At 49.7% G+C, this 23367-nt stretch overlaps 1 protein-coding gene across 1 annotated transcript in view; it reads left to right on the top strand.

Annotated features, from left to right (window-relative positions):
• The window catches only part of NSG2 (neuronal vesicle trafficking associated 2), a 62738-nt gene extending 40885 nt beyond the window's left edge, over positions 1-21853 (top strand). Inside the window, exons 4-5 of the mRNA XM_008015330.3 lie at positions 16912-17022; positions 19992-21853. Of these exons, the coding sequence (XP_008013521.1) occupies positions 16912-17022; positions 19992-20183 (303 nt within the window). The 3' untranslated portion in view covers positions 20184-21853. The remainder of the gene's footprint in view (positions 1-16911; positions 17023-19991) is intronic.
• Positions 21854-23367: the final 1514 nt, after the last annotated feature.

The raw sequence follows: 23367 nt of genomic DNA, 5'->3' as shown, positions 1-23367 counted from the left end.
ACTTTGGGAGACTGAGGTAGGAGGGTACTTGAAGCCAAGGCTTGAGAACAACCTGGGAAACATAGTGAGACTCCATCTCTACAAAAAATAATAAAAAAATTAGCTGGGCATAGTGGTACATGCCTGTGGTCCAAGCTACTTGGGAGGCTGAGGTGGGAGGATCGCTTGAGCCTGGGAGGTTGAGGCTGCAGTGAGCCAAGATCGCACCACTGCACTCCAGACTAGGTAACAGAGGGAGACCCTGTCTCAAAAAAAAAAAAAAAAGTGTTAATAAGAAATGAAGTTAAAATACCTACATCATGTTTAGTAAATTCTAGTATGCATCTTAAGCCTTTCCAATGAAATCATCTTGGATATGAGAGCACAGCCCACAGACAAAGCCAACTCCTTCTTTAGGGACTGACCCTCATTGAGGGATTAGACAGAACAATGGACAGTAAACAGGCCTTCCGCAGATGTTACCTCCCAAACCTGTCTTGCCATTTTAGGATTGTCGTTTCTATCCAAGAGAGGATCTTTACAGGAATTGTTCTGATATATTGACTTAGATGCCATTTACCCAACACGCACTGTTTCAGACTGAAGCCAGACAGGTGAGCTCCATGATCTTGTTCCACCTTTCGGTGTTTTGGGGTGTGAGAGAGTATTCTAATTCCCATTTCGTGAGTGAAGAAACTGAGGCTTAGCGATGTCACAAATCTTGCTCAAAGTCACACAGGTGTCACGTAGTGGGAGAAGCTGCAGACGGAGAGTCGGTCTGCCCCCAGAAGCTACACTGGCTCCAGACCAGCTCTGGCCAGTAGCAAAGGCTGTCTTCAGTGTCATTCCAGTACTCCACAACACCCGAAGGAAATGATTTCTTTTCTTCTGATTAGGCCAAATAGACCAACAGAAACCTCGTGGTCACCCCGGTTATCTCCTATTCTCAGATATGTGCATGAGTCTGATAAATCCAAAACAGAAGAATGAATTCATTCATATTGAATAAATGCAGTCTGTTTGGCATGGAAAAAACTCATTTGAAACATGGGAACTACGGGACAGGGAGAGGGAACAAGACTTTAGGTCCTAAGGCATGTTCCTTCTCCCAGATCCTTGGTCTCTGAGCACCTGCTCTATGCCAGGCGCTGGGCTTGGCATTTCCACACAAAGATTTCATTTCCTCCTTACATCGGTGCTTCAAGGTGGCTATTAGGATTCTCATTTCCAGATGAGACAGCTGAGCCCAGGAAATGTAATAAGAGACCCAGAAAGTGAGGGGTGGGAATCTAAGCTTGGGTGTTTCTGGCTTCAGGCCAAAGCTGAGGTCAAGACCTGTTTTTCTCTTTATCAGGACAGAACAGATGGATGCAAAGGTGAAGTCACAGTGAAACATACTTCCTGACCTGGGAACATGGGAGCTTCTAGGTATTATTTAAAGGTGAAATTGGCGAGCCCCTTGAAGGGGCCGAGTGGACGTGGGGTCAGTCATGACCCCCATCTGCAGACTGATACTGACAGGGATCAGAAAAGGGCTTTGAGTGCTGGAATCCCACCACTCTTGCCTTCTAAGGCTCACTGACGAGGAGGTCTATCTATAAGGACAAGCCCCAAATGACAAAGAACTGCTGTGTTCACCTGGCAAGCATCCCTAACCCTAAGGGGCAGCACCTCCGATAAGCAAAGCTGGGGCTGGGGCTCAGGAAGGGGCCCTCAATGAATTTGCAGATTCCTGTCCTATTGTGCCCACCCTCACCCCAAAGAGGGGTCTCATCCTGCAGTGCAAGGAGGCAGTCCAAAGTGTACGCCACCACCAGAGGGAAACCCATGAGGTAGAAGGTAGGAGAGAGTGTATTTTTTTTCCCGTGTTTAGTGTCAGGCTCATTGAAAGATAGCTGGGGTCAGGATGCCACAGGAAGGACAGGAAGAGGGTCTTATTCTGCCTGCACAGAGGAGCCTGGCCCAAAAAAAGATACCCCAGGCTTCTCTGTGCAGGAAGAGTAAGACTCTTACCCTCATCCTGACCCATGAGGGAAGAAGGAAAGGAAGAGATTTTGGGGATTTTGTTGTTAGCATGTTTGAGACAGTTCTTGGTTGATTTCTTGCCCAGGCTGGAGTGAACGACTCACTGTAGCCTAAAACTCCCTGGGCTTCAGTGATCCTCCCAGCTCAGCCTCCTGAGTAGCTGGGACTACGGGCGTGCACCAGCACCCCCAGCTAATTTTTACTTTTTCCTTTTTTGTAGAAATGGGATTTTGCTATGTTGCCCAGGCTGGTCTTGAACTCCTGGCCCCAAGTAATACTCCTGCCTCGACCTCCCAAAGTGCTGGGATTATAGGCATGAACCGCCACACCCAGCCAGGAAGAGATGTCAGTGGGGCCTGGGCTCTGGGAGGCAGGAAGAGAAAGGCTAAGGGCTGGAACCTGGTGCCTGCCTTTTAAGGCACAGGTCCCTGGTAAAGCATAGCTAGTTGTGAGTTCAACTCTGAAAAGTAAGATACGGAATGCCTTCACGCTGAGCACAGGGGCATCTCCCAAGACCATCCCCATGTCCAATGATTCCCCAGGAGGACTCACAGCGCTCAGCATACGGCTGTATGCATCTCCTACAGCAAAGGGATACACAGCAAAATCAGCACAAGAAAAGAAAAAAAGAGCATGAGGCAGCATTGAGGGGAAACCAGGCACCTTCCAAGCATCCTCTCCCAGTGGAATCGTGGAGAATGTGCTTCACTCCCGCAGCAGTTTCAGAGGCGCGTGGGAAATGTCCGCCAGGAAAGCTGGTTAGAGACTCTCTCCAGGGTTTTCACCGGGGGCTGGTCACATGGGCACTCTTTGCTCAACAGCCACCCAAGTTTCAGACTCCAGGTGTTCCACATAAGCCATGTTGTAAGTACAGGTGAGGCAGGGTGAGCCCCTCCTATCAGTTCTGGGGGTGGTGGGAACACTCTTAAAATCCAGCTTCCCAGACACCAGCCAAGGGTCAGTCTTGCCTGCAGACTTTTCCAAGGATACCAATCTCAGGCTGACTACGTGAACTAAAAACGCCCTCCAAGACTCCTCTTAGGTAGAGTGTGTCTGTGTGTATTTGTTTAGGGCAGCAGGGTGGGGAGGTAGAAGACAAGGTAGAGATTCCTTCCTCCTCATGGACAAAGTGGCAAATTGAGCACAGGGGCAGAAATGCCGTCTTCCCCAACGTGGCTGACTCATGTCCAGAGGAGATGCTGGCTATGCTGGACTCTGGCATTAGCAGGCATTATTCTTATCCTTGCAAGAATTACAGGGAGACATGGAATAGTTTATCTGGCAGGGAAGCCCCCACTGGCATGCCTAGCAGTGCCGCACATTGAGATTTGGGGATGATTTTTAATTTTCCAAACCAACTTTGCTGATCTGATTCTTTCTTTTCTTCTTCCTTTCCCTTCTTTTTTTTTTTTTTTTTTTTTTTTTTTCTTTTCATCAACTTTTCTGCCAAGAAAGGGGATTGAGGAATGGAAGTAGCTTAATGGAACAAGCTATTTGGGCTGCCGGGCTCATGTCTCCATGGAGATGGTAATGCAGGCTGTGTCTAGACAGAGGGTTGGCGGGGATGCAGCGAGACAGTTGTGCGCCTCTGACTGGAGCCGGGATCTGCACGGATGGCCCTCTGGGCTGAGGGGGAGGGTCTGGCTCTGCTCTGGGGCCTGTCTCTTGGAGTTGGCTGGAGCAAATAGATGTGAGTTCTTCCGAGTTCACCTGTGTGCCCTTTGTGCAGGCCCAGGCCAAGAGCTGGGTAGGCGGCCACTGAGGCATAGGCCCTACTCTTGAGGAGCTCATGGACTGCCGGGGCAAGCTGACGTGTCACATGGCCGTGATAGCACATGTGATGTGTGGCTGCAACTGGAGCTGATGGCCTTGGGAACCTGGGGGGACCTTGCTCATGGGGGAAGTCTGGGAAGGCTTCCTGGTGTGTGTGTGGAGCACCGTCTAAGTGGGAGGCCGTGGAAGGCATGCCAGTAGCAGACAGCCTAGAACTTTCAGGAACTAGGACTGTTTTGTGTGTGTGTGTGTGTGTGTGTGTGTGTGTGTGTGTGTGTCTGCAGCAGGAACAACTGGTGAAGTGGGACCGGAAAGCAGGGGCCAGATGATGGAAATGGCACAGTGCCAAGGAAATAATACGTGTTTTGAATCCAGGCAAACCTGGCTTCTAGGTCTTGCTTCACTACTAATGGGCTGGATAATCCATTATTTAATCCACAATTTACCCAACATCTCTAGTCAGTTTTGCCATCTGAAAACCAGGAATATCAACAGTCCTTACTTTATGGAATCCTGGGTAGGACTTAGTGAGATGATACTTGTCAAGTGCTGAGTAGCTGACAATTTAAGGATGTGAGTTTTTTGCCCTCCTTTATTCAGAAGCCAGACAAAGGATTTTGAACATTGTCTTACTCCAATGACAATCTCCAGGCTACTTGCATTCAAACCTCCTGTATTTGTGTGGAAAATGCTGATTTCTGGGTATTATGGCAGAACAAGGAGATCAGAATCCATGTGTACTCGGGACTCTGCATCTTACCAGTCTCCTTAGATGGTTCTGATGCTTAGTCAAGTCATAGACCTGCTGTGCCAGGAGATGGGAAGTCAGGGGAGGGCTTTCAGCCCCAGCATGCAGTGTTCAGAAGAGTAGTTGAAGAAGATAGCTTTGGTGGCCTACAGGGAGAATGGTGAGGGTTGGGGAGACAGGAAGGGTCAGAGAGGAAATGATCCATGTGAAAGGTACTTTTCTGCCCCGTTAACATGAATCATCAGCAAAACCCTTAAAGGGTGAGGCCCTCGGGCCCTGGGGAAGCTCAAACACAGAGGGTATGGCCCTGCCCTTGAGGGGCTGTCAGTTGGGGAGGACAGATCACAGATGTAATACAGTGTAATACCCAGACCACACAGGGTAATGCCCAATGGCTTCGTGCTGGGGAGATAGCTGAACCAAATTCATAAATGATGCATAATGATAAAAATAAAAACAATGACAACAAGAAGCATTAATTTGTCACTTTAGCATTTACGTGGCACTCTTTCCTTTTGCATTAGTCATCTTGATTATTCCTCATGACATTTTTTTGTACATTAGCGTACTGATTTAGAGCCATCGTATAGGTGGTGAGGTCAAGGCCTGTCTTGATTCTGAGGTGGCCCAGACTCGGCACGTGAGGATGCTGTATGTGATTGTACAAAGTTGGAGGGGCCACAGTGTGTAAAATGGAGCAGAACAGAAGGAATCAAGATTTAAGCTGGGATCCATGTAGATGGGAACAGGAAGCAAGCCTGTAAAAGCATGTGGGGGATTGATGGCAGGATTATGATAGGTGTTTTTTCTTTTGGATTTTCAATATTGTTCTTATAATAATGGTGCATTTATTAAAATATATATTTTTAATAAGATGAACGGTAATGTTATTGTAGGTTTATAGGCAGTCTAACATAGGGTTAGCCAGCTGGGCTTCTGAGTGAGACAGGTCTGAGTTCTAATCCTCACCCTGCCCCTCACATGTGTAAAGTCTTCCCATCTATGTCTGATACAACATTGTACAGTGGGCGCATGGATAGCACCTACTCCATGGAGTTGCAACGGCATGAAGTATTGTAATGCATGTGTGCATTCCATGTATGCTAATTAACTAAAGGCATTCCCGGAGAAAGGCTGAGCGTCTATTAGGATGGGCTAGGCCTATCCTGAGGGCTTTTACGCACCACCACACCCTGCCATCCAACAGCTATTGTGAGGCAGCCATCAGTGTCACCTACCTTTCAGGGAAGTAAGCTGAGGATTCCAAAGGGTAAGCAACTTTCCCAGGTTCATTGGTGAGCAGGTGGCGAGCTGGGCTTTCAGTCTAGACCTTCTGGCTTTGAAGGCTCTGCCTCATTCACTACTTGGTACTAGGGGAAGGGCTAGGAAAACCCAGGTGTCATCTGGGCAGAATTTACTGAGGTTGCAACCCCTGTGAACTTTCTGCTCAGGCCCCATTGTCAGGATCTTTGGGGCTCAGCCAGGAACAAGGTGCCAGGAGGCCTAATTCTGTCTCTGGAGGTTCCAGCTGCCACATACAGAAGGCAAATGTCTGTTTGGCCGCTCTGTTTTTATTTCCCCACAAAGTTTAATTTCCCTGATGTGAGTGGTTCTATTACTTTGAGGTTTCCAGGGTTTGCATTCTTCGTAAAAAAGACTGGTTTATTGTGCACTGTGATGCCAAGATGTAGCAGTACCTGAGTGTTAATGAAGTTCATGTTTCCTGACATGATGAGGGTCCTAGATCAGCATCCTGACCTGACAGTGGAAGGGTTTTTGGTTTTCTCCACTGTCTTCCTAATTCCCGAGGTTTCTATCTGGGTGGTGACATATCTTCCTAGAATAAGTTTACAGTACGCATTGCGCATGGTTTCTTGCTTCATTGCACTGTTACAAGCAAATGTAGCCGCAGGACGGGAAAATATGTATCACAATGCCAATTAAGGTATGGTTAGGGTTGAGGGCTTTAGAATGAGGTACTCCAGAGGTCTAAGCAGACTATTCTCCTTCAGTAACCATGTGGCCTCAGACAAGTTACTAAACTTCCCTGTGCTTCAGTTTCTACAGCTGTAAAATGCAGGTAATAATTCAGCTTCCAGGGCTATCATGAGTTTAAAGGAGATCATACATAAAAATCACTTGCCAAATGCCTTGCTCATTATTGAATAGCCAATACGTGATTGATTGTTATTATCAGGTAAGCCCATAGGCTGGGTCAATAATGCCAGGCAATTTATACGCACATCTCATTTAATCTTCACAGCAATCCTATGGGGTGGGATTGATTTTTTTGGTTCCCATTTAACAGATGAAGAAAAAGGGGCTCAGCGAGATGAAGCATCTTACCCAAGGTCACACAGCTCATCAGAAGCAGAAGCGAGATTGACCCCTGTCACGATGTGGCCATAGTTACTGCAGAGAACTGCCTAAATATTTTCCAGAATTCAGGGTCCAACTCTCCCAGCTGTCAGAGAGAAGCTTCTCATCTTTGAGGGGCACAGTAGGAAGACAAAGAGGCCACTTCAGGATCAACTAAGAATTCTTCCAGTATCAGACAAACTATACTTCCGATGACCGTATGCAGTGATTTCATCCAACTGGGTTCTTCTCTTCCCTTCAGTCACCCTGCCAAGCTATAGAACAACTAAGACGGGTCCTGAAAACTCACTGTAGCCAGTGCTTTGTACCAAAAATGAGGATAAGGTATGGGCTAGGGAATGAATTACCCTCTCCCCTATCCCATGCCCGGTCATGAGTTGGAAGTTGGGAATAAGGTTTGGTCCCTGTCCACATGATACACACAATGAACAATTGTGATCCAGTGGGCTGAGTGCTAAGTGGTAGATGGATGCAGAAAGTGTAGTGAGAGCACAAATAGGCAAAGGAAGGCTTATCGGAGGAGGTGACGTGGTGAATTGGGTTTTGAAGCATGACTAGGAGTTCACCAAGGGGAGAGTGGCTGAAAAGATATGCAAGAGCAGTTCATATGGCAGTCTTCCTGAGTGGCTGGAGCTTTTGAAGTCCATGCTGAGGAGCATGGCAGACAATATGGGGGAACAGAGGAGCCCACATTTGTAGCACATATACCAGGCACTGTGGAGGGGCGGGGAGCACTGTATTCATTTCCTGGAGCTGCCGAAACAAATGACCATAAACTGTGTGACTGAATGCAACAGAAACTTGTTCTCTCACAGCTCAGGATGTCAGACGTCCACAGCTGAGGTGTTGGCAGGGCCACATTTCCTCCTAAGTCTCCAGGAAAGAATCTCTCCTTGCCTCTTCTGGCTTGTAGTGAGCGCAGGTGTTCCCAGGCTTGTGGATGCATCACTCAAATCCCACCTCCTGTTTCATGTGGCTTCTCTTCTCTCTGTGGGTCTGTCTCCCTCTGCATGTCTCTAATAAGGGCACTGCTGGAATTCAGGGCCTACCTGCATAATCCAGGATGATTTCATCTCAATATTCTTAACTTAATTACATCTGCAAAGACCCCTTTTCCAAATAAGATCACGTTGACAGGTTCTGGAGATTCGGACGTGGGCATATATTTCGGGGGCCACCACTCAACCCTCTGTCAGGTCCCATGTGCATTATCCCATGTAACCCTCAGTACTCCGAGAGTCTGATGTTATGATTCTCCTTTGACAGAAAAGGAAACTCACTCAAAAGATTAAAGGTAGACTTTATGCAAGCAGGGACTCCCCTGTCCTCTTTGTATGCCCAATGTGTGCAATTATCTCTGACACACTGTTGGTGCCCAGTTAATAATTAGTGAATAAAATATCTCAGCCCAAGCTCTATGAGGAGCATGGCATAGGCTAAGAGCCCAGGCCATGCTACATAGAATTAGATGCCTGGCTGGATTACTTAATGAGCTGTGTGACCTTGAGAAAATTATGCAACCTCTCTGTGCCTTAGTCTTGTCATCTGAAAAATGAAGATACAATAGCACCTGCCTCATAGGGCTGTCATAAGGCTTGCAAGAGCAAATCCATGTACAGTGCCAAGAACAGTGCCTGGCACAATCGGTGCCTAGTAAATGGAAGTGGGAAGTATTGCCCCAGACTGTGTCCCGAGAGGGGCAGCAGACAGGTGAGGTTAATTACAGTGTCCTAGGAGAAGTGTCTTGAAGAGCTGTGATCAGACAGGGTAGGCTCAACATTGCCTGAGGACTTTTGGGGAAGGCTTTGGGGAGGAGGAGAGAGTTGAGCTGCGTCGAGGGTGAGCAGGGACTTGACAGGTTAGGGAGTGGGAACTGGCATTCTAGGCAGAGACCAGCAGCTGCAAGATGATGGGGGTGGGGAACACTGGGGTGCCTGGAGCTTGGAGGGCCAGGGTTGGGGCTGAAAGGGGAGTGGAGGTTAAATTCAGAAGGGCCTTTTCTGCTCTGCCAAGGGATGAACCCTCATCTTGTAGGTGTGGCAACTCATTCATCAGGGAGGCAATGTGACCAAGTTGGCTTGTTGGAGAGTCTAGGGTGGACTGGAATCCTAGAGACCGGAGGCCAAGGAACAGCATGGAGGCTGCTGCACCCAGGGGAGAGGTGACAGTGGTCTGGCCAGGGGGCTTATGATGAATACGGGGGCAGGGGAGATAAATAAGCTATGTCAGAGGCAGAAGCTGGCAGAGCTGGTGTCTGACTGGGCATGGCTCTGGGGGAGAGGTGGAGGCAGGGGTCACTGCAGAGTCAGGCCCCAGATGCGGTGGGCAGCGCTGCCTCCTGCCACAACTGAGGCTGGTCATGGGCATGGTGAAGTCAAGGTGCCCATGAGACACCTTGGTGCCTTTTCTGGACTTACCTCTTACCAACTGGGGAGCCTTGGGCAAGCCACTTCACCTCTCAGAGCCTCACTTTCTCCATCAGCAAAATGGGGATAAGAATTCTACTTCATATGATTGTGATGGTAGCATACACTGTGTCCCCAATAACTCTTAGCCTCTGTTGTTATGATTACAACTCCTGCCACTGGGATTCCATGGAGGGAGGGTCATGGGGCAGCGGTCGCTGTGACTGTAGTCTTTGCCGGAGTCGCCAACTCCGTGCTCTACTTTGAGTTCTTCCTCTCTTCTCTCTTGGATCTCGCAAGCCTGAAGAGGAATCGTGGGTGCGTCTTCGTGGGTGCCAACCCAAACCCTGATTCCCCTCAAGGTTAAGGTGCTTTTGTTGGGCACGTGTGTCAGGTGGCGGGTTGAGGAGAGAGAAGAGAACAGGAGACACACAGGTGCTTCCGTGCACCGCTCCGTCTGCACACGGCGTGGTTTGGGCCAGGTTGCATGGCTGTCTGCTCATGGATGTCTGGGGGGAGGCTGTGTGTGTGTATGTGTGTATGTCTGTGTGTGTGTGTCTTTCTCAGTGTGTGTGTCTCTGTATGTGTATAACTATGTGTGGTGTCTCTGTGTCTCTGTGTGTGTAAGTGTGTGTGTGTGTCTCTGTGTGTAACTGTGTGTGTGTCTCTGTGTTTGTCTGTGTGTGTGTCTCTGTGTGTTTCTCTCTCAGTGTGTGTGTGTGTCTGTGTGTCTCTCTGTGTGTAACTGTGTCTCTTTGTGTGTGTGTGTCTCTGTGTCTGTGTCTGTTTCTGTGTGTGCGTCTGTGTATCTGTGTGTGTACCTTTCTCTCTCAGTGTGTGTGTCTCTGTGTGTGTCTGTGTGTGTATGTCTGTGTGTGTGTGTGTGTGTGTATGTCTGTGTGTGTGTGTCTCTCTCTGTCTCTCTGGTCTTAATTCAACTCAACTCTGCAGGTCAGGAAATGTGTCTGATCCCCACTTTGTATGAGTCACTGTGCTGGGCACAGAGAAAAGGGTGTGACTCGCTTGCTGCCCGAGGCCTTCCCAGTAGAAGGTGGCTGGGAGGCGTGAGGGGTGATGGGGATGCAGCGTGCTCCTGTGGAGGAGCAGCTGAAGCAGGCCCCAGCTACAGAGCAGGGACGGACTGGGGTTCAGGGCTGGAGCTGAATGCTGAGGAGATGTTCTCCTTGCTGAGGAAGGGCACATGGGAGCTCCAGGCCTGGCCCAAGGCCCATAGAAGCAACTGCAGGAACTCACAGGGTGCCGGGGCTGGAGGCGACAGAGTGAACCAGTGGGGAGAGGTACATGAGACCGGAGGGTGGCTGAGGGGGTGCAGGCTGAGCGGAGGTGTTACCCCGACAGCACCAGGGCTGCCTCTGTGGGGAGCTACTGTCTTGGGCAGGACAAAGGTGATGTTGGCCTCCAAAGCCCTACAGGGCTGACCCCTGCCTTCCTTCCAGCCTCACCTCAGTGCTCTCTCCTCCTTGTCCCCTCTGTCACAACCAGACTGCTCCTTCCAGGCCCTCTGGAACCTCGAGCTCCTGTTCCTTGTAGGATCTCTGGACAGCCTGGAATGCTCTGGCCTGGGGTTGCCTGGAGCCCAGTCCCCTCTCACCTCCAGGACCACCCCATCAAAGAGCAACCTTCGTGTGCTCTGTTCAGACCACATTCAGTGCTTGGTTTGTGGTTATTTCTTTGGTGATTTGCTCATTGAATGACTGACTCTCCCGCCTGTGAACCCCTTGAGGCCATGACTGTGCACAGCATCCGGCTCACAGTAGGCCCTTTAATAGACTCGCACTGAGCGGACGACGAGTGGCTGAGTGAGTGGATGAGGGCGGATGACGAGTGGCTGAGTGAGTGGATGAGGGGAGATGGGTGCAGAGAGAGTGTGTTCTGTGGTGAGGATTGTGCCTCTAATGAAACCCTCCAATCTAGCGCAGGAGAACTAGCAAGCTGTTTATTGCGAGGCTCAGGTTGTTACATTCAAGAGCTGAAACGTCTCTGTTTCAGGCTTTAGTTTCTGTTTCTGTTTCTGGCTTTAGAACGTCTCTGAGGATGGAGGTTATAGAAACCGAGTCAATAAATATTGATGTGGAGTCCGGCTTTTGTGTTGAGGTGCTTTGTGGGGAAGTGGGAGTTTCCCTCCCCAGCCCGCTTCTGCTCGCCCGGCATGGCAGGAGCTTTGTTGCAGGGATCAGGCACGTGGGGCCCCTGAATTTCACAAATCCACCAGAAAGGGAGGCCGGGGGCAGTAGGTTGCCTCGCAGAACTGAAACTTGCCTGTAGGAAATCTCGCCCTGGAACCAAATGAGGACTCCCCAGCTCCTGCCCCACCCCAGCAATCATTGGCAACTCCGTCATCCAGAATCCAGAAAGCTCACCTGTGAAACTCGCCGGCCTGAGCCGACCCTTCCTCCTCTTGTCTCGCAGTGCTGTGCTCACCTCCTATGACATCTTAGGCCATTGACTCCACCTCACTGCCCTGTCTGGCCTCAGCACCTGAGACACGCCCTACTACATCAGCCTTCCCACTGGCCTCCTTGCCTTCAGCCATCCCCCTGCAAACAGGCCTTCTGTTGCCCCAGAGACATTACTCCAAAACAATTCTGACCCTGTCACTTCCCTGCTTAGAACCGTCACTGGCTCTCTGTTGTCCTTAAGATCAAGCCCAAGTGTAATCTGTTCTTTGCCCTCTGCCCAGGCCCCCAGGCTTCCCCATCACTCACACCCTTGGGCCAGTCATGCCAAGGCCTATGATGCTTCCAGAACAGCGCATGTGCTTTCCATGTTCTGTCCATGGCTGATGCCATTTCCTCTGCTCAGAGCCTTCTTCCCCCCGATCCTAATGTTCTTCCATGAAGTCACTTCTGATGTCACATCCCCCAGGAGGACGTCCCTGATGCCCCCACCCCCAGGTTGGTTAGGTCCAGCAGCCCCCTGTGCGGATGGCCTGTCATGGTGTCACCTCGGTGTTGGAAGGGTCTGCGCCCATCAGTCTATCTGTCCCTCCCCCCGTAGACTGTGAGGCCTCGAGAGAGAGCCTGTGCCTCATTCACCACAGCATGCTGTGTGACCTCACCAGACTCTTAGGGAATGATTGGCCTTCAGTTGCAGAAGTTACCAAAATTCAGGACAGGGAGGCAAACTCTCCTTCAGCTAAACCAGCCTCCATTCAGCCTAATTCTGGGGTCGTGGAACATGTGGTGCGGGCTGGCGGAAGTTAGCCCTGCTTGGGCAGAATCCCACGGGCTGGGCTGTACCCGCGGCAACCAGTCAGCATTAGGCCCTTGACTCTGATAGTCACGGAGGACACCCGGCAAGTGTCAGCACACAGGACTGCTTGCATGTGGGGACCACCTGGGGGCCTCAAAACATGCCAAGGCCTGGACTGCACCCCCAGAGATTCTGGCGTAATTGGTTTGAGGTGGGGCTAGAGCACCAGGATCATTTGAAATGTTTGAATCCCAGGGGAGTCTGACATGTGCAGCTGCTTGAGAGCCACTCACAGATAGTCCTGCTGGAGCAGCTCTTCCCGGTTACACATGGTAATTACCTGGAGAGCCTTGTCCTGGACCCATGGAATCAGAACCCATGGGGGTGGTGACAACCTAGGCATCAGCATTTCTGAGCGCCTCAGCTGCTTGTAATGTGAAGCAGGGTTTGAAACCACTACCTCACAGGGACCTCCCTCCCTCCCTTGTCTTTTTCCAGAAGCATTTGCTGGAGGCCTGCTCTGTGCTCGGGCTCTCTAGCCCTGGTGGCGCTTTGGTGAATCAGCCCCTGTAGTTCCTATTTGGGATTTCTTAACTCAGGGGGCGTTAGCAGTGGAGCAGCCCACCCTGTAAAGGGAACCTGTCCCACAGGCGGGCTTGCTGGGTCCTGCACCAGCTCCTAGTGCCCCTTTACTAACCCGCTGCTGACCAGGGGCCGCATCCAGCCCTGGCTGGGCATGTCCATACCCGTGTTGGGAGGTCTTGCCTGGCTCCTGAGTCTCCCAAGAGGCCTGAGACTCTGCCTAGGCAAGATTTGGGGTTCCACGTGGTCATTGGGATGGGAACCTTTCCAGCAGCTCCCTCAGGCCCTGCATCGTCAGGCTGGAGGCAATGGCAGGCTGGGGCTGAGGCTCTGAACTCCCTCCCGCGCACACACGAGCTCTGCAGCTGCACTGTAGTCCGTGGATGAGCCTGTGGCTATAGGCAACTCTCTTGGCTGGGCCCAGGTGTGTTCTCTTTGAGGGGATGGGATGCCAGCAGGATTTTAATGTCCCTTTAACAGAAAGGGTCACCACTTAGGAAATTGGCTCCCTGTCCCCAGGGCAGAGCTGCAGGTGCCAGGCTGCTGCCTGAACTCTGGGCATTTATCTTAAAAAACTAAGAGAAAACTCATGTAACATAAACATAACGACTTTAAAGTGAGCAGTGCAGTGGCATTTAGTGCATTCATAATGTTGTGCAACCATCACCTCTGTCTAGTTTCAAAACGTTTTCATTACCCCAAAAGGAAAACCTATACCCCTTATCAGTCATTTCCCACCCCCTGGACCCCCTAGTCCTAGCAGGCTGCAGTCTGCACCTGCTTCTGTGCATTTCCCCGTTCTGGGTAGCTCATCAGATGGAATCACATGACATGTGGCCATTGGCATCTGGGTTCTTTGGCTCAGCATCACGTTTGGAAGGGCCGTCTGCATCTGCAGCTGGTCCTTCCTTCCCTTTCATGGCTGAATAACATTCCGCTGCATGGATAGACCACAATTTGTTTATTCATTCATCAGCGGATGGAAATTTGGGCTGTTTCTACCTTTTGGCTATTGGGAAATCTGGGCATTTAAAATTTTTTTATATCTCTACTCCATGTAGAGTTGATCATGTGTTCCTGGGTCCTCAGCGTTTGTGGGTCATGGTCTTGGGTGACCCCCTTTCCTGTACTATTCAAATAGGAGGTTCCTAGGGTGCGTGTGTGTCTTCAGGGTATCTCTTGCTTTAAGTCCAACTTCTCTTGATTTCTCCATCTCGGCTCCACCTCTTGCCTGTGTGATAACTGGACTGATCTCTGCACCATCTCACCCCATACTGTTATCACTGCAATCCAAGGCAGGAGGCTGATAAGCATGCAATGGGCTTCAACTGCTGGCTTGGGGTAATGGAGAGAATGGACAGCACATTGTGTCAACAGTAGCTTAAAAACAGTACTGTCCTAAAACTTCGTACACACACTCATTAGGAATTGCTCATGGACAGTGTCTGCCCACGCGATTTGGACAGAATCCTCCCCACATCCATCTTCCTCTTTTCCTTTTCAAATTCCTCCTGTCCAGTATTTAAAACTGCCAACAAACAACTTCATATTTTTGGAGCAAGGTAGACTCCTGTCTCCTTCTTTCCTTATAAACATGCCCTGGGGTGGAAAAGCGATGGCATGGACACTCCCAAAGTTACTTTTATTCTTTTTCTGAACCAAAAAGAACCTTTCCTCTGTGAGAAGAATCCTGCCATGTTTCTGGGCCAACTGACTGAAAGGGACACCGGCTCTAAAAAATAACACACATAGGCCGGGCGCGGTGGCTCAAGCCTGTAATCCCAGCACTTTGGGAGGCCAAGACGGGCGGATCACGAGGTCAGGAGATTGAGACCATCCTGGCTAACACAGTGAAACCCCGTCTCTACTAAAAAAAAAAAACACAAAAAACTAGCCGGGCGAGGTGGCGGGCGCCTGTAGTCCCCGCTACTCGGGAGGCTGAGGCAGGAGAATGGCGTAAACCCGGGAGGCGGAGCTTGCAGTGAGCTGAGATCCGGCCACTGCACTCCAGCCCGGGCGACAGAGCAAGACTCCGTCTCAAAAAAAAAAAAAAAAAAAAAAAAAAGAAAAATAACACACACACAAATTCTGCTTGTAATATTAGATGCCGCAGCGTTGTGGGGGCATGCCTGCCCCCGTGTACATAGGTGGTGGGATGGGGTCAGTGCAAGCCTAGAGATGCCTCTGACGTTAACCAATGACTGGTTTCAGATGAATCCTGATGGTGCCCCCACTTAGTTTGGTGTTGTATTGTTTTTTTAAAGGTTGCTTTCAGATAGTGGGTAGGGACTGGGTTTATGCTCTGAATGAGCTGGAGACCACTGCATGCTTTCTTTTATTTATTTATTTATTTATTTATTTATTTATTTATTTAGATGGAGTCTCACTCTGTCGCCCAGGCTGGAGTGCAGTGGTGCCATCTCAGCTCACTACAGCCTCCACCTTCCAGGTTCAAGCAGTTCTCCTGCCTCAACCTCCCCAGTAGCTGGGATCACAGGTGCCTGCCACCAACCCTGGCTTTTTTTTTTTTTTTTTTTTTTTGTATTATTAGTAGGGATGGGGTTTCGCCGTGTTGGGCAAGCTGGTCACGAACTCCTGATCTCAAGTGATCTTCCCACCTCAGCCTCCCAAAGTGCTGAGATTACAGGTGTGAGCCACTGCACCTGGCCCCTGCTTTGTTTTAGATTTTGTAAGTCTCTCTCTGGTTGCTGTGTGCTGAATACACCCTAAAGGACAGGGAAGTCATCGCTAGTTAGAAGGCTGTTAGATGCCGCAGATGAGATGATGATCGCTTCCACCCGGTTGGACATGATTGAGGTGGTAAGAAGTGGTCAGGTTATGGGTGTCTTTGAAGGCAGAAATGATAGTTTCTTCTGGTAGATTGGATGTGGTGTGTGAGAAAAAGGGAGTCAAGGATGACTTCAGGATATTTGGCCTGAGTGGCTGCAAATGTGAAATTGACATATTCTGAGATGAAGAAGAATACAGGCGGAGCAGGTTTGGGTTGGGAGGAGAGCGGGAATTTGGTTTGGGAATGTGTTGAAAGTGTGTTAGATGTCCAAGTAAAGGTGAAAGAAGCAGTTGATGTCCAAGGTTGGAATGCACCAGTGGTGGCGTGGGGTAGGGATGGAAAGCAGGAAGCACTGAAAGTGACGGCTTATTGATCAACCACCCTACATCCCACATAGTTATCAGGAAAAGTAAAATGAGGGGGAAATCACATGTTAAATCAGAAAGGAGCGGTCAGGCGCAGTGGCTCATGCCTGTAATCCCAGCACTTTGAGAGGCCAAGGCAGGCAGACCACCTGAGATCAGGAGTTCAAGACCAGCCTGGCCAACATGGTGAAACCCCGACTCTACTAAAAAATACAAAAATTAGCTGGGTGTGTTGGTGGGTGCCTGTAATCCCAGTTACTTGGAAGCCTGAGGCAGGGAGAGGCGCTTGAACCCGGGAGGCGAAGGTTGCAGTGAGCTGAGATGGCGCCATTGCACTCCAGCTCTCCAGTCTGGGTGACAGAGTGAGACTTCATCTCACAACAACAAACAAACAAACAAAACAAAGCAAAACAAAACAAAACCGGAGCTTCAGAGATTACCCTGAAGAAGGGGTAAACAGGCCCAAAGAGCACAGGTGATTTGCCTAACACTGCAAGTTAGTAACAAAGCCAAGACAGAGCGAGTTCCTTGGACCTGTCCCCCTTTCTAGCATACCACGCTGCCTGCCAGTCCTAGGCTCTGAAGGCTGCATGCAGATACTGAAGGTGGGCAGACTGAGGCTGGATGACTCTCAATTTTGTGTTGCTCCAGGTCACCATCCTTGTCAGCCTGGCCCTAGCTTTCCTTGCGTGCATCGTGTTCCTGGTGGTTTACAAAGCCTTCACCTATGACCACAGCTGCCCAGAGGGATTCGTCTATAAGGTAAGAGGTGGTTGGGTAACCCCAGGTCACTTTCAAGTTCAGTAAGAGAGTTAATCAATGTCTTCTCTTCACTGGTGTCCAAATTCTGAGTATGACAACCTCCCTACCGACTGTTTAAAATGGAATATGTGTTTGGCAAGGAGTTTCCAAGTTTTCCTCAGGGACTCAGTCTCCAGTAGGCAGTAGAGTTCCTCCCCCAAGATGGTGCTCTCCAGGGTCAGGAGGTGGTCCAGCTTCTACGGTACATCAGCAATGAGGGAAGCAGCTCACTACCTCTTGATGTGGACTGTTCCATTTTGGAAAAGCTCAGCTTGGTGTGGGCCTTCCTGGCTCAATGGCTGTTTGCTTACCCTTGCAGTGGCCCTCCAGAGGCGTGAAGGCAGGGCTGGTGCCTCTGAGGTTCTTTGAAGCTCTGTCTACAAGTCTCCCCTTGACCCACTCTCTGATTAAACTCCTCTGAGAGAATGGAACCTGCTGCATGACCTCCGGGAGTCCCCTTGCCCCTCTGAACCTCATTTTCTCCCCTGAAAAATGGGGGCTGATAATGCCTGCTCCCAGGATTTTTGGGAGGCCTTAAGGAAAGAATTTAAGTAAAATCAGTTAACAAAGGGCCTATTAGATAATGCACTCTCAACAAATGTTAGTTGCAATAAAGACAGAGTCTGTTTCAGAGCGAACACAGCTGATGCTATTAATATTTATAATTACTGTTTGCTGAGTATCTCTAATACATCAGAACCTTTGCTGGATGTTTCCTTAAACATTATCTCAATTGGGCTGTACAACCATTCTGAGAAATACGGTTTCTTTGGCTCCCATTTCACACATGAGGAATTAAATGTAGAGAGTGTTTAGTTAAGAGGGTTTTCCAAGACATCACAATAATTATGTTTTGATGTGGGGAGATCAGATAGGAAGTGTGCCAGCCTAAAAATGTGTATCCTTCGGTTCTGCACCGCCTGGATTACACTCCAATCTGAACGCCTCTAGCTGGTTGACTCACCTATTGCCTGGTTGCCTCTCTGGGCCATTGCTCACAGCCAGTGACTGTTTATTTCCTCCATTATATACTTACATCTCTTTTCTCTTATATCAAAAGTCTTGGCTCCTAACAACGTTCATGAAATGACGTATTTGCCTTATCCTACAATAAATATAGAACAGTCACAAAATAGCACCAATGTTACTACTAAGAGGTAATGAACCGGGAGACTACTGAACGAACTTGGAGGTTTCTCTGCAGCTCCACGTGTCCTTAGAATACACTCCACCAAGGGTGTAATCTGACCTCCTCAACTTCCATGGAGGGGGTTCACATCTGGCTTCCTAGACTACACTTCAAGTGGTCAGAAACTGAGGTTCTGAGAGCGTCCTGACCAACATGGAGAAACCCCATCTCTACTAAAAATACAAAATTAGCCAGGTGTGGTGGCGCATACCTGTAATCCCAGCTACTTGGGAGGCTGAGGTAGGAGAATCGCTTTAACCCGAGAGGTAGAGGTTGCGGTAAGCCGAGGTCACGCCATTGCACTCCAGCCTGGGGGACAGAGCAAGACTCCGTCTCAAAAAAAAAGAAGCTGAGGTTCGGGAAGACTCAAAACAATGGGAACAGTAGGGGACAGTTGAGTAAACTGTGACACATCCACACAGCGAACGTCACTACAACTGGGAAAATAAGGAAGGAAGGCCTACACACATGGACAGAGAACGCTCTTTAAGACAGTAAGGATGAATGATGGAAGGAAGGTCCTGCCTGTGTGTGGGCAAAGGGGAGGTGAGCGCTACTTGCTTATTGTTTTGGAAAGAAATTCAGGAAGGATACGTTTTAAAAATTAATAAAAATGGTTCATCAGGAGGAAGGGATGGACACAAGGCTTCTTCGGATCTATCTTCTTAAATATTTGTCCTTGAACTATGTAAATGTTTGACATATCTAAAAATAAATAAATGAGAAAAAGCAAGAGGTTCGTTGTTTAAAGAACCTAGCTCTATATCAAGTTAAGGACATAAACATGCCAAGAAAATAAATATTTCAACCGGTTATGATGACAGCATGTTCACCTCCACCCTTGGTGGAGTGTATTCTGAGGACACATGGAGCTGCAGAGAGACCTCCAAGTTTGTCCAGTAGTCCCCAGGTTCATTATCTCATAGTAGTAATATTAGTGCTGTTTTGTGACTGTTCTATATATATTGTAGGATAATGCAAATACATCATTACATAAATGTTGTTAGGAACCAAGACTTTTTTTTATTTTTATTTTTATTTTTATTTTTTTTGAAATGGAATTTCGCTTCATCACCCAGGCTGGAGTGCAGTGGCACCATCTCAGCTCACTGCAACCTCTGCCCCCTGGGTTCAAGTGATTCTCCTGCCTCAGCCTCCTGAGTAGCTGGGATTGTAGGCATGCGCCACCATGCCCAGCTAATTTTTGTATTTTTAGTAGTGATGGGGTTTCACTCTGTTGGTCAGGCTGGTCTTGAACTCCTGACCTCGTGATGTACCCACCTCGGCCTCCCAGAACAGGCGTGAGCCACCGCACCCGGCAAGACTTTTGATATAAGAGAAAGGAGATGCAAGTGTAAAATGGAGGAAATAAATAGTCATTGGCCATGAACAACAGCCCAGAGAGGCAACCGGAGGACAGGTGAATCAGCCAGCTAGAGGGAGTCTGTGGGGTTCCCTAGAGCATCCACTAGAGCCGGACAGTCAGTGCACAGAGAAGGCTGGCCTTGAATCAGTGTCAGTATCAGGTTCAGGTCGTCTGGCTTCTTCTAAGTGGAGCTTTGGTGTTTGTGCTGGTGCTGGTGTTGGGAAGGCTGCTGCATGCCAGGCCAGGTCGGGAGCTGTCACCTGCCCTCTGGCCGACAGCCCAGTGCAGCTGTGCCCTAGTCAGGGTGGCTGTGTTGCTAGGCAGGCTGGAAGCAGTTTGCTGAATGACCCCTGACTCTGTCTCTTTCTTCCCCAGCACAAACGCTGTATCCCAGCCTCCCTGGATGCGTACTACTCCTCCCAGGACCCCAATTCCAGAAGCCGCTTCTACACAGTCATCAGCCACTACAGTGTGGCCAAGCAGAGCACTGCCCGGGCCATCGGGCCGTGGCTGTCGGCAGCCGCTGTCATCCATGAGCCCAAGCCGCCCAAGACCCAGGGCCACTAGAGGCCTGCCCCAGCCAGAATGGGGGGCGGGGTGGAGAGGAGGACCCCCATTGGCTAAGCCAAGCTCCAGTTACAAGACAACACTGTACACCTGGGATATGGGGGCGGGGGCGGGGCAGGGCAGGGTGGGGGGAGGAGCGCACCGAAAACATGGTGTGTGCTGGAGTTGTCTGAACCGATATTTCTTTTCGTTCCTTGGTATTGTTGATTCGTCCCCGAGTCAGGCTCATGTACAAAGGCATGTTTCGTGTTGATTGTTCCCATGTAAGATATTTTTAAAGCCACTGCTTATTCTTTGTTAGGAAAATGTAACAGCAGAAAAGGAAAGAAACAAAGAACATGAACAAAAAGCATTAAACTGGCTCCATCTGAAGACGTCGAAGGGCAGTGAAGAGCACAGACTCTGTGGGCTTCTTAGATAAGAAAATGTAGCTTCAGTGGGGGGGTTCAGGGGTGCAGAATATGTGAGTGACACAGACTGGGACTATTCGGTTAGCCTGTGTGCAGGGTAGGAACGCAGGAAATGAGGAATGGCCAAGCTGGAGAGAACTCATTTTGGCGTTACTAAGCCCAGAATGCACATAACCCATAGTGAAACGTACTGTCCTCTGGTGCATTTTGCAAGATGAGCACAAACTTTCTGGCCTCCATACTAGGACCTGGGCAGACCCACATGACCTGGGCTCTGAATGTTCACCCTGCGACAGTGGGTTCTGCATCAGCAAATGCTGAGGAGTGGGCAGAGTTTCTTCGTCTTTTGCTTGCATTTTCTAGATCCACACCTGGATACTGCCCATGTTGATGAGACAGCAGCGGGGAGAGAGGGAGGGAAGGAAGGTGCGGCTGCAAGAAGGAGGGCACGGGACAGGCATGTGACACTAGGGCCACCAGCGATGAGCACAGGCACCGACTTTTCAGTTCTTGTTTGTTTGTTGTTTCCCAAAGTGCTGCTAAAAATAGCAACAACAATAGGATTCCAACCAGGAGCCTCAGGTAACAGCCAGGAAGAGATCTGAAGATCAGGGCCGCCACAATGCCAAACCATTTCTAAAGGAAACTGAAAAACGGGACTGTCTTTTGCCCACTTCGTTGTGTTAAAAGGGGACATTTGTCCAAACTCCCCAACTGAGTTCTAGAAGCTCCTGACAAGGAGGCAGCATCCAGCCTTGACCAGGCCTCCCAGTTCCCTGGAACCGTATGAGGCATTCCCCTGCCTCTCATAAACGTTTCAGGGAGGCCAGTTCTGCAGGGTGTCAGCTCCAGGACCCACAGGGCCAGAACCGGCTGGGAGAGTTGGTTATTTGAGATGTGGTACTGCTTCCTCACGAGTCTCCGACAGGTCATGTAAAGGGTATTTTTTTGTGGCTTGCTGTGTTGCTGAAATCATCATATGCAACAGCTGGGTACTAGGACTAGCATAGCTCAAACTATCCTGCCAAACGCTCTCATCTGAGTTTTCCTCCCTTCTCCCCCAACCTCCCATCACCCTGAGTCACCTGTAAATTCATTTGTCATCCAAAGCGGAATAACAAATTGTCCCTAGCAAAACCGCTGAACGCTTTATAATTTTGTGGTGTATTTTTGTCAGTAGGCAGCAGAGGCTGAAGTATTTTTTGGTGTAATTCTTGAAATTTTCTGACAGGAAACAAATAAAGATAGATGTGTCTGAGAGTCTTGACCTTCCTTTGCAACGTTCTTTTATCTGCTGCTCAGTGAGCCTGATGGGGAAGATGCTGGGGGTGGGGGTCCCAGAGGGCAGGGTGAGCCCCACAGTGTCCTCTTGGGCTGGGGGTAGAATTGGACTGTAGGGCAATGTCCATCCTCAGGTAACTGGGGCCTAAGATGGTGTTGTGGTCCTAAGGAAGGACCGAGAGGTGTACCAGCTGCTTATCTGCCAGCTCAATGTCCTTCATGCAGTGGATGCCTCTGGGCAGCTTCTAGGCCCAGGCTGTGCTGGGCATGGGGAATGGGAATACAGCAACGGATGACACAGAATCACTGCCCTGAAGTCTGGCGATGGAGTCAGATAGGAAACTAAAGGTGTGGTGATGCCCTTGACTCAATGCAACTGGTGGTTAGCCACAACTGAGGAGGAAGATGTTGAGGATCCCTTTTTAAATTGCTCATTTCAGGCTTAGCGTGACCTTGGCAGGTAGGGGACATTGACCCCATTAGACAGATGAAGACATGGAGGCTCAGAGGGGAAAAAGAGACTGTACGAGGGCTGTAGCAGAGCAGTGGGGGTCCAAACCCGGGCTTGCGGGACTGCTTTGCACCCCCACACTACTTCTGTTCCATGTTAGACCCTGAGCAACACTGTCTAGCGCTTTTCCAGAAAGTCAAGTTGCAGCTCTAAGAGTGAATGAGCTGATTCTCAGCCGGAACTCGGTATCAATGGTGACTGTGAAGAAAAGCCAACACCGAAATGCCCTGTGCTCCATACCAAGTACTAAATGCCTTATGTGTCTTAGTTCCTACCCTCCTACCAGTTCTGTGAAGTAGGTGCTCCCACCTTCAACACCACTGCCATCCGCTTCGTCATCATCATCCCTGTTTGGGGACGAAGAACTGGAGGAACTGAGCAGCGAAGCAGCTTGCTCCAGGTCACGCAGTCAGTGAGCAGCAGAGCTGTGATTGAAGCCCACACCTTTTTGGTGCCAGGGTCTTAAGCACTGTGCCATGCTGCAGTGACCATGCATCTTTGCATCTTGCTTTATAGGTTATAGTTTGTGCTCACACATCTCCTCTAACGTGGATGGCAGGCCATCTGAAGAAGAGACCAGGATTGACTTTAGGCAGAGTTGGAAGCTGAGGCTCCAAGCGGGTTGCTGTGCTAGGGGTTGGGGCTGAACATGCACAGTGTTTGGGAGAGAGAAGGGAGACGACACAGCACCTCCCGGCTGGGGCTGCACAGGCTGCTGAGCACAGGGCCTCAGACAACCCTGGCCACTCCCATACAGCCTCTGGTTTCCAGCCCGGCTTTGGGAGATGGTGAGTGGGAGAATGCAGGGATCGGCGCTGGCGTCCCACCCACAAAGCCTGGCTGAGCCACGTAGCCAGCACAGAAACACCCAACAGTCCTTTCAATTACACAGAATCAGTGAAAGGCTTAATGAACACATGTACAAACACTCTGTCATAAGTGGATTTGCCACTCCAGTGCCTCAAAAAGTAAGAAAGCTGTC

The sequence above is a fragment of the Chlorocebus sabaeus genome, chromosome 23, assembly GCF_047675955.1.
Source record: "Chlorocebus sabaeus isolate Y175 chromosome 23, mChlSab1.0.hap1, whole genome shotgun sequence".
Classification (NCBI taxonomy): Eukaryota; Metazoa; Chordata; class Mammalia; order Primates; family Cercopithecidae; genus Chlorocebus; species Chlorocebus sabaeus.
This window is presented reverse-complemented; position numbering and strand designations above follow the sequence as displayed.